This window comes from Kryptolebias marmoratus, linkage group LG9 (assembly GCF_001649575.2).
Source record: "Kryptolebias marmoratus isolate JLee-2015 linkage group LG9, ASM164957v2, whole genome shotgun sequence".
NCBI classification, from domain to species: domain Eukaryota; kingdom Metazoa; phylum Chordata; class Actinopteri; order Cyprinodontiformes; family Rivulidae; genus Kryptolebias; species Kryptolebias marmoratus.
The window spans coordinates 17,216,358-17,233,727 of NC_051438.1; the positions used below are offsets into that span (position 1 = coordinate 17,216,358).

Genomic DNA, 17,370 nt, shown 5'->3' on the forward strand with positions numbered 1-17,370 from the left:
TAGTTCATTACATGTAATACATAGAGCCTGTTAGTTGAAAAATGTTTATCGAGACATTTTTATACAGACCAAAATGTTGAGCTCTGCATTTACTATGTATATGTTAGCTCTGATTTTGCACAGAAACAATATTCAGCTGTAATTTAGGGTTTTGAAACTGAAATAGTGTCAATAGTAACATCCCTGTTGATTTTACCGTGTTTGTGAAACCTTTTTTTGGAAGTTAGCATGCCAAAAAAAATGTATGAATGCTATTGAAATTAATATATTTTAAGAAAAAATACAGTTCGGTACACGTGAGATTTTCTTTGTTTGTTTGTTTGTTTGTTTTTTTTTTACTTTTTTAGGTTTATTTTTTTTAATTTAATTTAATTTTTTCAAGTTTTGTTGCTGTTTTCTTCGAACTTTAGAAATATCCGGTGTAAGTAAAGAACAGTATCTAGTCCGATGTTCATGGTGATAAATTTGCCTTATCTTTTCTCCATCCTTTGTGCCGAAAATCGGGCTCTGTCCTTGGTGCTGTTTTAGTGAAGCGCTCTGCCCTCGACTAAGTATTGTGTAATACTGTTTTTTTTCGTGGTAGGGAAGAAAATGGATGTTTTCTTTTTTGTTTGTTTTTTTTGTTTGTTTTTTGTTTGTAGGGTTTTACAAAGCAATCAAGTAGCATAAAATACTTGTGAATACATATATATGTCATGGATACTATTTTCTTTCTTTTTTATCATACATTGATTATCTTTACTGGTTTTTAGTTTGTTCTAATACTAATACGTCACGAGATGTCGCTCGAGACCGTGCAACAGTCCGATGTGAAGCTCGTGAAAATCCCTCCTAACGTTATGACAAAAGCTCAAACGTCACCGGCTGTTATTTGCTTTGAGAGAACACAACGCAGCCGAGTGAGGTCATACACGAGTGTGGATCGCTTGCAGAAAAGGATACATGAAACTATATTTTGCTTTTTTGTGGATACAAAATAAGCTTAAATCAAAATTCGTCTTGAACAACGATGGCTTTTCGGATAAAATGTGGTAATACTGGGAGTCTGTTTCTCGCCCTCCTTTGTGTCTGTAAGTGGTCCGCGGCTCAGATATCCTACACGGTTTCAGAGGAGGTGGACAAAGGCGCAGCGGTGGGAAACCTCGCTAAGGATTTAAATCTCAGCGTGCAGCAACTTCAATCCACGGGTCTACAGATTACATCTGGATACAAAAAGCGGTATTTCAACATCAATCAGGAATCAGGAATACTGTTTGTTAGCGACAGGATAGATCGGGAGGAGCTTTGTCCTAATATGGGAACGTGCTCTTTAAATATCGAGGCCATACTGAGTAACCCTCGCAGCCTCCATCGAATTGAAATTTTATTAATTGATATCAATGACAACGCCCCATCTTTTCTTGAAGAAACAATTGCTGTGGATATATCTGAGTCTTCACATGTCGGGGAGAGGCATCCTCTACCTATCGCTTATGACGCAGACGTAGGTTCTAATTCGATAAGGACTTACAAATTGAACCCAAACGAGTATTTTTCTTTGGATGTACAGAACGCTGGTGACCAGAGTGTGTCTGCAGAGTTAATTCTGCACAAAGCATTAGATCGAGAAACAGAGGCTGTTATTGAACTTATCCTGACTGCTGTGGATGGGGGAAAACCTCCAAAAACAGGGACGTTACAGATAAAAGTAAATGTTTTAGATGTGAACGACAATCCGCCATTGTTTAGCAGGCCTCTGTACAAAGTCCAAGTGATGGAAAATGCTTATTTTGGCGCAGTATTATTAACCCTAACAGCCACTGATTTAGACGAAGGCGTTAACGGTCAGATTGTGTATTCATTCACAGAGAGGGCTCGCCTAAGCCCTGAAGGTACATTTTCCATAAATAATAACTCTGGGGAAATTACAGTGAAAGGCAGTATTGATTACGAGGAAAATCGAGCTTTTGAGATCCGAGTTCAGGCACGAGACAAAGGCACGCCACCCCGCAGTGCACACAGCAAAGTTCTGGTCGAAGTCATTGATGTTAATGACAATGCTCCAGAAATCTCAGTGTCATCTCTCATAAGTTCAGTAAAGGAGGACGCTGAAGTAGGCACAGCTGTTGCCATGGTTACCATCACTGACAAAGACGGAGGTAAAAATGGCCTTACGAACTGTAAAATAAAGGGCTCTGTACCATTTAAACTAAAGTCTAATTATAAAAACTACTACTCGCTGTTAGTTGATGGGACTCTTGACAGAGAGAATGTTTCCAGATATGAAATATCTGTTGAAGCCACAGATGAAGGGACACCTGTTCTGTCCAGCACAGCTATAATTACTATTCAGATTTCTGATGTAAATGACAACCCTCCTCGATTCACAGACTCTGTGGTAAACGTTTATGTAAATGAGAACAGCCCGACCGGAACTACTATTCATAAACTAGCCACATTCGATTTAGATTTAGCTGAAAACGCAAAATCAACATACCGTTTAATTAACGGTTCTCCCAAAAGTACTCACATTACTTCAGTGGTTACAGTTAATCCTGAGACTGGAGATATAGTAGGTCTGCAGGCTTTTAACTATGAGGAATTAAAAACATTTCAGTTTAAAGTTCAGGCCACAGACTCTGGTGTTCCTCCGCTCAGCAGCAACGTGACTGTAAATGTATTTATCCTGGATGAAAATGACAACAATCCCACTATTCTGGCTCCTTATTCTGAGCTCGGTTCTGTTAACAGTGAGACCATCCCCTATTCCGCTGAAGCGGGATACTTTGTAGCAAAGATCAGGGCGGTGGACGCAGATTCAGGATACAATGCGCTGCTTTCGTATCACCTGTCTGAGCCCAAAGGGAACAACCTGTTCAGGATCGGAACCAGCACCGGGGAGATCAGGACTAAGAGGAGAATGAGCGACAACGACCTGAAAACTCACCCCTTGGTGGTGCTGGTTTCTGATAACGGAGAACCTTCTCTGTCAGCTACTGTGTCTGTTGATGTGGTGGTGGTTGAAAGCTCAGCTGACAGCCACACTCAGTTCAGACATGTGCCTATAAAGGAGGACAGCTTCTCTGATCTGAACCTGTATCTGCTGATCGCCATCGTGTTGGTGTCGGTGATCTTTCTGCTGAGTCTCATCAGTTTAATAGCTTTCAGATGCCACAGGACAGACGGCTCTTTCAGCAGGTACGGAACCCCAATGATCACCACCCACCCTGACGGGAGCTGGTCCTACTCTAAAGCTACTCAGCAGTATGACGTGTGTTTCAGCTCAGACACAATGAAGAGTGATGTAGTGGTTTTTCCCGCACCGTTTCCACCTGTAGATGCTGAACTGATCAGTATTAACGGAGGAGACACTTTTACCAGAACTCAGACTTTACCTACCACAGAAAAGGTGAGTTGTTGACAACATTATACGTAAATTCGATTTGGTAAATTTTATTGTGGAACTTCCGTCCACCAACAATGTTTGCTTCTTATGTCCTACGTTGATCAACTGCCATCTTTGATCAATTCACAAACATTACTGATATCCTTTGAAATATTAGAATACCTGACAAGTTTTGCAACAATCTACTTTTTTAATACTGTTTATTATGTCCGCTGGTAGCGTTTTTCTTCCTTTTTTTCATGCTTTTGGGAGGGCGCTGTTTGTGGTGCTGATATTTGTGTGTAGCCTTTGTTCCCCCATTTTGTTTCTGAAATAGTCCTCCACGATAAAAAAAAATCTACATGCACACTAATATCAAGTTAAGTGATTTTAAAATGCAGTTATTCACATTTTCGCATTCATTTAAAGTTTGTTTATGCTAATTATTAAAAAAAAAAAGTTGAATACTACGTTGTATTCAAAACAAATTAATGTGACGTTTAATTTTTCAACCTTAGCCTTCCCATTTTCATTTTGCAAAAGGTAAGGCAGTTTTGTAGTTCAGGTTAAAAAAATATTTAGAAAAAAACGTGTTTTTATTTTTTTATAATTATCTTTTTTGCGATTCACCAAAAGAAACACAAGATGTCAACCGAGACCACGCAATGACTTGCACATAACGATATAACACTCCTCCTTCTCTTTTGTGAAATGTGAAGCAGCCTGTTCTCTTTCTCGGGTTTGGGTTAGTAGACCTCACTGTAGATAAAGATGGTCTGGACATTTGAAGCGCTCGGATTTATGTAGTTTTTTTCTTTCTTTCCGTATTGTGAGTTACAGATTTTTGCTTCTGTGGATTACCAATCTTACAAAAAATGACACGAAATCCCTGTAGAGACGCTGAATGGATTCTGTTCGCCATTATTCTTTGTTTATCCGATCGGTCCTCCGCTCAGATCTCCTACTCCGTCTCCGAGGAGGTGGACAAAGGCACAGTAGTGGGAAATATAGCAAAGGATTTACAAGTTAATGCGCAACAACTGGAGGAACGAGGTTTTCGGATTGTATCTGGATACAGTAAGACACATTTTGAGGCTGATTTAAGAACGGGAGCTTTATTTGTAAGCGACAGGATCGACCGCGAAGAGATTTGTCCCAATGTACCCAAGTGTTCCTTAAATATAGAGGGACTCCTCAGCAATCCTATGAATATTTATCGCATTGAAGTCAGCATTCTCGACATTAATGATAACGCACCGACGTTCCCTGAGCAAATCCATGTGTTTAACATTTCCGAATCATCCTCAACGGGGGAGAGGTATCCCCTCCCAGCTGCTCATGACGCAGACACCGGCAGTAATTCAGTCAAAAACTTCAAATTAAATTCTAATGAGTATTTTTCTCTTGATGTGAGCAGCGGAGGGGACAGTGTGTTTGCTGAGTTGGTCCTGCAAAAACCTTTAGACAGAGAAAAACAACCTATTGTCAAACTAACGCTAATTGCTGTAGACGGAGGAAAACCTGCGAGGTCTGGCTCTATGCAAATCCATGTGAATGTCATAGATGTTAATGATAACACGCCTTCCTTCAGTAAGTCCCTGTATAAAGTCAGTGTTAATGAAAACATCTCGGTAGGTGCAACGATAATGAAATTGAGTGCAACTGATTTAGACGAGGGTCTGAATTCTAACATAAAGTATTTTTTAATGAGTGGTGGATCTGCGGACTCCTCTGATCATTTTAGTATTAATAGAGAGAGCGGTGAAATTATTGTGAGGACTAAATTGGATTACGAGGAAAACAGCGCGTACGAGTTACGATTGCGCGCGACAGACCAGGGTTCCACCCCCCGCAGCGGTTACGCCAAAGTGCTCGTGGAGGTTGTTGATGTTAATGATAATGCACCAGAAATCTCCGTAACGTCCGTAATGAGTCCAGTGAAAGAAAATGCAGAAGCTGGAACCGTTGTTGCTTTAGTAACTGTCACGGATAAAGACGGAGGACAAAATGGCCTCACGGCGTGTAAAATCCAAGGCTCCATCCCGTTTAAATTAACGTCAAACTACAAAAATTATTACTCATTAGTAGTTGACGGTCGACTTGACAGAGAGACAGTGCCATTTTATAATATAACCATTAGTGCTACAGATGAAGGTGATCCTCCTCTATCTAATACATCTGTAATTAATGTGCATATTTCCGATATCAATGACAATGCACCCAGTTTCCCGAAAACTGATATAAACATATATTTGAAAGAAAACAGTAAAGTAGGGGATATGATCACAAAAGTGACAGCATATGACGCAGATGTAAATGAAAATGCTAAACTAACTTATTCATTTAGTGACATGTATACCTCGAAATATTCAACACAAACACTTTTGAACGTAAACTCAGAAACAGGTGAAATTATCACTCTGCAGTCTTTCAACTATGAAGAACTAAGAACATTTCAGTTTAAAGTTCAGGCCACAGACTCTGGTGTTCCTCCGCTCAGAAACAACGTGACTGTAAATGTTTTTATACTGGATGAGAATGACAACAGTCCCACAATCCTGGCTCCTTATTCTGAGCTCGGTTCTGTTAACAGTGAGACCATCCCCTATTCTGCTGAAGCGGGATACTTTGTAGCAAAGATCAGGGCGGTGGACGCAGATTCTGGATACAACGCGCTGCTTTCTTATCACTTGTCTGAGCCCAAAGGGAACAACCTGTTCAGGATCGGAACCAGCACCGGGGAGATCAGGACTAAGAGGAAAATGAGCGACAATGATCTGAAAACTCACCCCTTGGTGGTGCTGGTTTCTGATAACGGAGAACCTTCTCTGTCAGCTACTGTGTCTGTTGATGTGGTGGTGGTTGAAAGCGCAGCTGACAGCCACACTCAGTTCAGACACGTGACTTTGAAGGAGGACAGCTTTTCTGATCTGAACCTGTATCTGCTGATTGCCATCGTGTCGGTGTCGGTGATCTTTCTGCTGAGTCTCATCAGTTTATTAGCTGTGAGATGCCACAAGACAGACGGCTCTTTCAGCAGGTACGGCGCCCCAATGATCACCACCCACCCTGACGGGAGCTGGTCCTACTCTAAAGCTACTCAGCAGTATGACGTGTGTTTCAGCTCAGACACACTGAAGAGTGATGTAGTGGTTTTCCCCGCACCGTTTCCACCTGTAGATGCTGAACTGATCAGTATTAACGGAGGAGACACTTTTACCAGAACTCAGACTTTACCTACCACGGAAAAGGTAAGCCGTGCATTCTTGTTTGTCTAATAGTAAAATTATAGATTTTTTGATTCCTCGTACTTGTGCAAGCATGTTTTAAAATACCGAATACACCTTTATGATTACATTTCAGAATTATGTTGTTTACAGTGTTTATTTATTTTCAAATCAATTTCGTGTGACTCTCAACAACCGCAAGGCATTCAAATATCACGGATGTGCTGTATACGGTTCTGAAAACTTTTTGTCCCGCGTCTGTCCTTTCGTTGATATGTCACAGACTTTTGTTGCTTATAGGCCACTGTGTAATGTGCGACATCGCGAATGAAAATCAATTATTGACGCCTCTTGGGTTGCAACAAAAAACTATATTTTAAAAATACGGATTTCAGACTTGATCATAAAATTAAAATTACGTCTTATTCCTTTTTAAATTCAATTCATAGTTCTTTCTTTTTAAACTTAATTTGCCGCTTTTGTATGTGTGTGTTTGTGGAAAATATGTGGTCTACTTTTCGTCTCATCCTCGTCCTTTTAAATTAGTATCAGGGTTCAGATGGACGCATTGTGAACCACACCAAAATCATATTCATTTTAAATTAAGCTTATACTTTTTTCTTCTCAATTTCAAGCATAAAATTGAATTGTTTCATTGGTAAAGAAGTGAAACATTTTGTTTATCTGTTTTGTTATGGTTCATATATTTATACTATTTGTTTGAATTCTATTCTCTATAATGCTCAAAAACAAAATTTTCCAACGCTCTCCAATGTGCTGAAGGTACAAAGTTTTTTTTTAGTTTACTGTGGGGAAAAAAGTGAGGGAAAAAATCAGTCTGTTTAAACTTTTGAAACACCTGGGCATTTGCTATTTCTTCAGATTCATTTAAACGAAAATAAACAGTAAAGTTTTGCACATAAATACTTAAATATCGCTTAAAAGTTTCGCTCTATGAAATAAATATATTTGCATTACTGAGATGTATTTGCATCTCTTATACGTTTTAAATAAATTATATATTCAGCAACTTAAATATTATGTGAACTTTTCATTTCAAAAAGTACTAATAATTGGCATGCAGTATGGATTCGTTTGCCATTTTTTTAAGCACCACCCATTTTCCCCGTGTGCGTTTCTGAAATGTTTTATGGCAAACCTCTGATTTACCACGTGGTGTCACTCGAGACCATAGATCCCTTTTTGCACAGCACTTCAAAAACTCGCTCATTGGCCATCCTTTTACAGAACCTCTCTCACTATGCTTTGGCGTGAAGAGCTGCTGCTGCTGCCGCTGGTTAGACGTGTTCATGACGGATTTATATCAAATGCTGAAATAACGTGGATCTAAAGGATTCAATGTTACTTGTTCAACATGAGAAACGGGAAATATGCCGGGATTTGTTTCGTTCTGCTGCTTTGTCTCCTTGACTGCTCCGCCTCGCAGTTGTCCTACTCTGTTTCCGAGGAGGTGAACAAAGGGACTGTGGTGGGGAACATCGCAAAGGATTTAAACCTAAATGTACAAGAGCTCGAAACCAGAGATCTGAGCATCATTTCCAGTTACAGTAAGAAGCATTTCGACGTGAATTTAAAGAGTGGAAATCTCTTTGTTAACGAAAGATTAGACAGAGAAGAGCTGTGTCCGAACACGGCGCAGTGCTCCCTGAGAATACAGGCTGTTTTAACCAATCCGATGATCGTACACCGCATTGAAGTCAGTGTTTTAGATGTAAATGATAACTCGCCGGAGTTTATTGCACATTCCTATTTATTAAATATCTCTGAATCAGTGTCTCCAGGAGAACGCTATCTTCTCCCAATAGCAGAAGATGCAGACACAGGCAGCAACTCCGTGAGGGGCTATAAGCTGAATCAAAATGAACATTTTTCACTTGATATACAGAGCGGAGGTGAACACGGTCTGTCTCCTGAGCTGGTGCTTGAAAAATCTTTAGACAGAGAAAAACAGCCAGTCCTAAAACTTATTCTGATGGCTGTTGATGGAGGAAAACCTTCTAGGTCAGGAACACTACAAATACGTGTAAATGTTATAGATGTAAACGATAATGCACCAGTGTTCAGCAAATCTCTCTATAAAATCAGAATAAATGAAAACACAGTACCAGACACAGTGTTAATAAAATTAAATGCAACGGATTTGGATGAAGGCATGAATGGTAAGATATTCTATTCTTTTATTAAACGAAGTAATTCTGATTTATCAAACAATTTCGATATTAATTCGGAAACAGGCACAATTACGTTGAAGAGTGGACTTGATTATGAAGACACACCTGCTTATGAAATTCGAGTTCAAGCAAAAGATCAAGGGGCGTCACCTCGTAGTACACACGCTAAATTATTGATAGAAGTAACTGATGTAAATGACAATGCTCCAGAAATATCTGTGACGTCATTGATGACGCCAGTAAGAGAAGACGCACAGCTGGGGACAATAGTTGCTTTAATTACAGTCAGTGATAAAGATGGAGGGAACAATGGCATTACTAAAAGCACTGTAGTGGGATATGTTCCCTTTAAATTAAAGTCTAACTATAAAAATGATTATTCACTAGTAGTAGATGGACCGCTTGATAGAGAAAACATTTCTTTTTACAACGTCACTATAACAGCTACAGATGACGGACGTCCACCTCTGTCTAGCATCCGGGTCATTACTATTCATGTTGCTGATATCAATGATAACGCACCTCATTTTAATGAGCCTTTGATTAATGTTTATGTTAAAGAAAACAGTCAGGTGGGTTCAGTTATTAAAACAATATCTGCATTAGACCCTGATCTAACTGGAAATGCAAAGGTTACCTACAAACTGTTAGAGAGTTCTTCAAGCAAAACTCCAATATCATCTGTTTTAAACATCAACTCTGACACTGGGGATGTCATCACACTGCAGAGTTTTAACTATGAGGACTTAAAAACATTTCAGTTTAAAGTTCAGGCCACAGACTCTGGTGTTCCTCCGCTTAGCAGCAACGTGACTGTGAATGTTTTAATACTAGATGAGAATGACAACAGTCCCACTATCCTGACTCCTTATTCTGAGTTGGGTTCTGTTAACAGTGAGACCATCCCCTATTCGGCTGAAGCGGGATACTTTGTAGCAAAAATTAGGGCTGTGGACGCAGATTCTGGATACAATGCGCTGCTTTCTTATCACCTGTCTGAGCCCAAAGGAAACAACCTGTTCAGAATCGGAACCAGCACCGGGGAAATCAGGACTAAGAGGAGAATGAGCGACAATGACCTGAAAACTCACCCCTTGGTGGTGCTGGTTTCTGATAACGGAGAACCTTCTCTGTCAGCTACTGTGTCTGTTGATGTGATGGTGGTTGAAAGCGCAGCTGACAGCCACACTCAGTTCAGACACGTGCCTATAAAGGAGGACAGCTTCTCTGATCTGAACCTGTATCTGCTGATCGCCATCGTGTCGGTGTCGGTGATCTTTCTGCTGAGCCTCATCAGTTTAATAGCTGTGAGATGCCACAGGACAGACGGCTCTTTCAGCAGGTACAGCGCCCCAATGATCACCACCCACCCTGACGGGAGCTGGTCCTACTCTAAAGCTACTCAGCAGTATGACGTGTGTTTCAGCTCAGACACACTGAAGAGTGATGTAGTGGTTTTCCCCGCACCGTTTCCACCTGTAGATGCTGAACTGATCAGTATTAACGGAGGAGACACTTTTACCAGAACTCAGACTTTACCTACCACGGAAAAGGTAAGCCGTGCATTCTTGTTTGTCTAATAGTAAAATTATAGATTTTTTGATTCCTCGTACTTGTGCAAGCATGTTTTAAAATACCGAATACACCTTTATGATTACATTTCAGAATTATGTTGTTTACAGTGTTTATTTATTTTCAAATCAATTTCGTGTGACTCTCAACAACCGCAAGGCATTCAAATATCACGGATGTGCTGTATACGGTTCTGAAAACTTTTTGTCCCGCGTCTGTCCTTTCGTTGATATGTCACAGACTTTTGTTGCTTATAGGCCACTGTGTAATGTGCGACATCGCGAATGAAAATCAATTATTGACGCCTCTTGGGTTGCAACAAAAAACTATATTTTAAAAATACGGATTTCAGACTTGATCATAAAATTAAAATTACGTCTTATTCCTTTTTAAATTCAATTCATAGTTCTTTCTTTTTAAACTTAATTTGCCGCTTTTGTATGTGTGTGTTTGTGGAAAATATGTGGTCTACTTTTCGTCTCATCCTCGTCCTTTTAAATTAGTATCAGGGTTCAGATGGACGCATTGTGAACCACACCAAAATCATATTCATTTTAAATTAAGCTTATACTTTTTTCTTCTCAATTTCAAGCATAAAATTGAATTGTTTCATTGGTAAAGAAGTGAAACATTTTGTTTATCTGTTTTGTTATGGTTCATATATTTATACTATTTGTTTGAATTCTATTCTCTATAATGCTCAAAAACAAAATTTTCCAACGCTCTCCAATGTGCTGAAGGTACAAAGTTTTTTTTTAGTTTACTGTGGGGAAAAAAGTGAGGGAAAAAATCAGTCTGTTTAAACTTTTGAAACACCTGGGCATTTGCTATTTCTTCAGATTCATTTAAACGAAAATAAACAGTAAAGTTTTGCACATAAATACTTAAATATCGCTTAAAAGTTTCGCTCTATGAAATAAATATATTTGCATTACTGAGATGTATTTGCATCTCTTATACGTTTTAAATAAATTATATATTCAGCAACTTAAATATTATGTGAACTTTTCATTTCAAAAAGTACTAATAATTGGCATGCAGTATGGATTCGTTTGCCATTTTTTTAAGCACCACCCATTTTCCCCGTGTGCGTTTCTGAAATGTTTTATGGCAAACCTCTGATTTACCACGTGGTGTCACTCGAGACCATAGATCCCTTTTTGCACAGCACTTCAAAAACTCGCTCATTGGCCATCCTTTTACAGAACCTCTCTCACTATGCTTTGGCGTGAAGAGCTGCTGCTGCTGCCGCTGGTTAGACGTGTTCATGACGGATTTATATCAAATGCTGAAATAACGTGGATCTAAAGGATTCAATGTTACTTGTTCAACATGAGAAACGGGAAATATGCCGGGATTTGTTTCGTTCTGCTGCTTTGTCTCCTTGACTGCTCCGCCTCGCAGTTGTCCTACTCTGTTTCCGAGGAGGTGAACAAAGGGACTGTGGTGGGGAACATCGCAAAGGATTTAAACCTAAATGTACAAGAGCTCGAAACCAGAGATCTGAGCATCATTTCCAGTTACAGTAAGAAGCATTTCGACGTGAATTTAAAGAGTGGAAATCTCTTTGTTAACGAAAGATTAGACAGAGAAGAGCTGTGTCCGAACACGGCGCAGTGCTCCCTGAGAATACAGGCTGTTTTAACCAATCCGATGATCGTACACCGCATTGAAGTCAGTGTTTTAGATGTAAATGATAACTCGCCGGAGTTTATTGCACATTCCTATTTATTAAATATCTCTGAATCAGTGTCTCCAGGAGAACGCTATCTTCTCCCAATAGCAGAAGATGCAGACACAGGCAGCAACTCCGTGAGGGGCTATAAGCTGAATCAAAATGAACATTTTTCACTTGATATACAGAGCGGAGGTGAACACGGTCTGTCTCCTGAGCTGGTGCTTGAAAAATCTTTAGACAGAGAAAAACAGCCAGTCCTAAAACTTATTCTGATGGCTGTTGATGGAGGAAAACCTTCTAGGTCAGGAACACTACAAATACGTGTAAATGTTATAGATGTAAACGATAATGCACCAGTGTTCAGCAAATCTCTCTATAAAATCAGAATAAATGAAAACACAGTACCAGACACAGTGTTAATAAAATTAAATGCAACGGATTTGGATGAAGGCATGAATGGTAAGATATTCTATTCTTTTATTAAACGAAGTAATTCTGATTTATCAAACAATTTCGATATTAATTCGGAAACAGGCACAATTACGTTGAAGAGTGGACTTGATTATGAAGACACACCTGCTTATGAAATTCGAGTTCAAGCAAAAGATCAAGGGGCGTCACCTCGTAGTACACACGCTAAATTATTGATAGAAGTAACTGATGTAAATGACAATGCTCCAGAAATATCTGTGACGTCATTGATGACGCCAGTAAGAGAAGACGCACAGCTGGGGACAATAGTTGCTTTAATTACAGTCAGTGATAAAGATGGAGGGAACAATGGCATTACTAAAAGCACTGTAGTGGGATATGTTCCCTTTAAATTAAAGTCTAACTATAAAAATGATTATTCACTAGTAGTAGATGGACCGCTTGATAGAGAAAACATTTCTTTTTACAACGTCACTATAACAGCTACAGATGACGGACGTCCACCTCTGTCTAGCATCCGGGTCATTACTATTCATGTTGCTGATATCAATGATAACGCACCTCATTTTAATGAGCCTTTGATTAATGTTTATGTTAAAGAAAACAGTCAGGTGGGTTCAGTTATTAAAACAATATCTGCATTAGACCCTGATCTAACTGGAAATGCAAAGGTTACCTACAAACTGTTAGAGAGTTCTTCAAGCAAAACTCCAATATCATCTGTTTTAAACATCAACTCTGACACTGGGGATGTCATCACACTGCAGAGTTTTAACTATGAGGACTTAAAAACATTTCAGTTTAAAGTTCAGGCCACAGACTCTGGTGTTCCTCCGCTTAGCAGCAACGTGACTGTGAATGTTTTAATACTAGATGAGAATGACAACAGTCCCACTATCCTGACTCCTTATTCTGAGTTGGGTTCTGTTAACAGTGAGACCATCCCCTATTCGGCTGAAGCGGGATACTTTGTAGCAAAAATTAGGGCTGTGGACGCAGATTCTGGATACAATGCGCTGCTTTCTTATCACCTGTCTGAGCCCAAAGGAAACAACCTGTTCAGAATCGGAACCAGCACCGGGGAAATCAGGACTAAGAGGAGAATGAGCGACAATGACCTGAAAACTCACCCCTTGGTGGTGCTGGTTTCTGATAACGGAGAACCTTCTCTGTCAGCTACTGTGTCTGTTGATGTGATGGTGGTTGAAAGCACAGCTGACAGCCACACTCAGTTCAGACACGTGCCTATAAAGGAGGACAGCTTCTCTGATCTGAACCTGTATCTGCTGATCGCCATCGTGTCGGTGTCGGTGATCTTTCTGCTGAGTCTCATCAGTTTAATAGCTGTGAGATGCCACAGGACAGATAGCTCTTTCAGCAGGTACAGCGCCCCAATGATCACCACCCACCCTGACGGGAGCTGGTCCTACTCTAAAGCTACCCAGCAGTATGACGTGTGTTTCAGTTCAGACACACTGAAGAGTGATGTAGTGGTTTTCCCCACACCGTTTCCACCTGTAGATGCTGAACTGATCAGTATTAACGGAGGGGACACTTTTAACAGAACTCAGACCTTACCCAACAAGGAAAAGGTAAGCAGTCACTGGTTCCCAGGCACTGAAAATTTATTTTAAGAACTATGCAAAATAATAATGATTTTTTTACATCATTGTGTTTTGATCAGAACAATGGTTTTGATTGGTTTGTCTGATTGCTTGTTTTCATATACATTTCAGCAAGTAATATGAAGTTACCTTTTGTCTCATTTGTCTGTAAAACAAACAAACAAAAAAATTTAAAAAGAAAAGAAATGTGAGTTTCATTACGATGATTCACTTGTAGACGCTTGTATGAAGGTGTGCAGTGTTTATAGACTTCAAGTTTTTAACATACATAGCTTATTAGAGCTATAATCTTTCGGACTCGTGTATTTAATTGGTCTTGCCCATAGAACACATTTTCATCAAAAAGACAGCAGCCCCATATTTTAGACCACAATCATCGGTTTAATTAGAAACCTTAGGCAGTCTTTTTTGTTTTGTTTTGTTTTATTTTGTTTTATCAGCTAAACATAATTTTAAACTAATATAATGGCGATATCAGGAGTAACCTTTTACCAATAATCTCGTCACTCTGATTTATTTCAAATTTACCAATACCAGAACTGACATCCTAATTCTACATTTAAAAGTAGATAGAGGTGAATACGTTTATGTATAAAGCTCGTCTTTTAAAACGGTAACACATAAAAAAAAGAACGTTTTCTTCAGCGCGGCTTAGTATCGCTCTCCGTGGTACTGAAGTCAGATTGAATGCAGAGCGAACATTCGTCTTCATTTAAAAATCGTTTGATGAAATATTCTGTTATTTTACAGAACTAAAATGTCTGAGCATTTTAGGTGTACATATTATTATTACTATGCAATGATTTATTTTCACTTCCATTGCATCTTATTTGGATTGTTCGACATGGTGTACAACTGTGAAATACCCATTTTTAAACATTCATTGTACTTTCAAATTTTACTTCAGTTTATGTAAAAGTGCCATTTTTTTCACAATACGTTTTTTGTTAGTTTGTTTGTTTTGTTTTGTCTTTACGAGTGGAGTTGCTTGGTCAGTATAGGTTGCAGTTTTAATAGATGTACGAGATACTTAATTTACTTTATCTACTTGTTACCACAAGATGCCGCTCGAGACCGTTAGAATGAATTAGTTTACACATCCTCAACCCCTCCTCCATGGATGGAGAAAAGACTAACCCGTCGTCGACCATCACAGTTTCCTGTACACTCGGTTACACTATGGAAAGAAGAGAAGGAGCCTGAAACGTAATCACTTTCAAAAGGGAAACATCTTTACTATGGATTAATAGTCTGCTCCCTTCAGGTTTTATCCCACGTCAACGATGGTTTGCAGAAGTCGAGACGTATCCGCTTGGATTTATTTGCTCGCGTTGCTTTATCTTTGTGCCCATTGTGCTTCGCAGTTAACCTTTTCAATTTCCGAGGAACTGAACAAAGGGGCCGTAGTGGGGAACATCGCAAAGGATTTAAATCTAAAAGTGCAGGATCTGGAGACCAGAGATTTGCACATCGTTTCGAGTTACAGTAAGACGTATTTTGATGTGAATTTACGCACCAGAAACCTCATTGTCTCCGAGAGAATTGACAGAGAAGAGCTATGCCCGCGTGTTGATAAATGTTCCATCAAAATCCAAGCTGCTTTAAACACTCCAATGAATGTGCACAGAATAGAGGTTAATGTCCTTGATGTGAATGGCAATTCTCCTTCTTTTGTTGAACAAACAAATACATTAAATATTTCGGAATCATTGTCGCCAGGAGTGCGATTTCCTCTCCCGGTAGCGGTGGATGCAGACTTTGGAAGTAACGCAGTAACTAGCTACAAGCTGAGTCAAAATGAATATTTCTCCCTTGATGTTCAGAGTGGAGGAGAACACGAAGTGTCTGCTGAACTGGTGCTGCAGAAGGCTTTAGACAGAGAAAAACAAGCAGTAATTAAACTTGTCTTGACTGCTGTAGATGGAGGTAAACCACCAAAATCAGGGACTTCACCCTTAAATATTAATGTTATAGATGTCAATGACAATACACCTATTTTCAGCAGATCGCTTTATAAACTACAGGTCAAAGAAAATGCGGTTCCAGGAACATTTGTTATTAAGTTAAATGCAACAGACTTGGATGAAGGCATGAACAGTAAAGTTCAGTATTTATTGATCAAAAGAGGAAACATTGATCCAACAAATATTTTTAATCTAGATTTGGAAACAGGGGAAATAATTCTGAAAGATAGTTTAGATTATGAAGAAACACGTGCTTTTGAAATTAGAGTTCAAGCAAAGGATCAAGGCCCTGTTCCTCGAAGTGCACACGCTAAATTATTGATAGAGGTGATTGATGTTAATGATAATTCTCCAGAAATAACTGTAACATCAATTATGACACCAGTAAGAGAAGATGCACAGTTGGGAACAATAGTTGCTTTAGTTACAGTGAGTGATAAAGATGGAGGGAACAATGGTGTTACTAAGTGCAACGTAGTTGGATCTGTTCCTTTTAAACTGAAGTCCAATTACAAAAATGATTATTCATTAGTGGTAGATGGACCCCTGGACAGAGAAAACACTTCCAATTATGATGTTACTATTACAGCTATAGATGAAGGAAGTCCACCTCTGTCCAACAACCGGGTCATTGCTGTTCACGTTGCTGATGTCAATGATAACTCACCTTGTTTTAAAAAACCTGTCATAAATGTTTATGTCAAAGAAAACAGCCCAGTGGGCTCAGTTATTCACACATTAACCGCAGTAGATCCAGATCTTAATGAAAACGCTAAAGTTACCTACAAATTGTTAGACACTGTTTCAAGAAATATTCCAATATCATCTGTTTTAAACACTAACTCTGAGACTGGAGATATTATCAGTCTACAGTCTTTTAACTATGAGGACTTTAAAATATTTCAGTTTAAAGTTCAGGCAACAGACTCTGGTGTGCCTCTGCTCAGCAGCAACGTGACTGTAAATGTTTTAATTCTGGATGAGAATGACAACAGTCCCACTATTCTGACTCCTTATTCTGAGCTCGGTTCTGTTAACAGTGAGACCATCCCTTATTCTGCTGAAGCGGGATATTTTGTAGCAAAGATCAGGGCCGTGGACGCAGATTCTGGATACAATGCGCTGCTTTCATATCACCTGTCTGATCCCAAAGGAAACAACCTTTTTAAGATCGGAACCAGCACCGGGGAGATCAGGACTAAGAGGAGAATGAGCGATAACGACCTGGAAACTCACCCCTTGGTGGTGCTGGTTTCTGATAACGGAGAACCTTCTCTGTCAGCTACTGTGTCTGTTGATGTGGTGGTGGTTGAAAG

The 17,370-nt window shown here is 39.4% G+C and overlaps 3 protein-coding genes across 18 annotated transcripts in view; all 3 read left to right on the plus strand.

The window, feature by feature from the left end:
* Window positions 1-17,370, plus strand: part of LOC108242369 (protocadherin alpha-C2) — a 164,225-nt gene that overhangs the window by 104,498 nt on the left and 42,357 nt on the right. Inside the window, exon 1 of one of the 16 annotated variants that reach the window (XM_037977291.1) lies at window positions 416-3,388. The exons of 13 other annotated variants lie outside the window; for them this stretch is intronic. In XM_037977291.1, coding sequence (XP_037833219.1) covers window positions 1,010-3,388 — 2,379 coding nt within the window. In that variant the 5' untranslated portion in view covers window positions 416-1,009. Of the gene's footprint in view, window positions 1-415; window positions 3,389-7,841; window positions 10,337-11,561; window positions 14,058-17,370 lie in introns of those variants that run through there. 2 more of the 16 variants (XM_037977296.1, XM_037977297.1) reach the window with 2 other exon arrangements.
* LOC108242377 (protocadherin alpha-2) lies at window positions 4,052-6,642 on the plus strand. Its single transcript, XM_017427166.2, has one exon. The coding sequence runs from the start codon at window positions 4,240-4,242 to the stop codon at window positions 6,640-6,642; it is 2,403 nt and encodes an 800-aa protein (XP_017282655.1). The 5' UTR covers window positions 4,052-4,239.
* On the plus strand, window positions 14,899-17,368 carry LOC119617364 (protocadherin alpha-2-like; the record flags this gene model as incomplete). The annotated part of the gene is made up of 1 exon (XM_037977524.1): window positions 14,899-17,368. A coding segment is annotated over exon 1 (1,995 nt), but the record flags the coding sequence as incomplete, so codon positions are not given.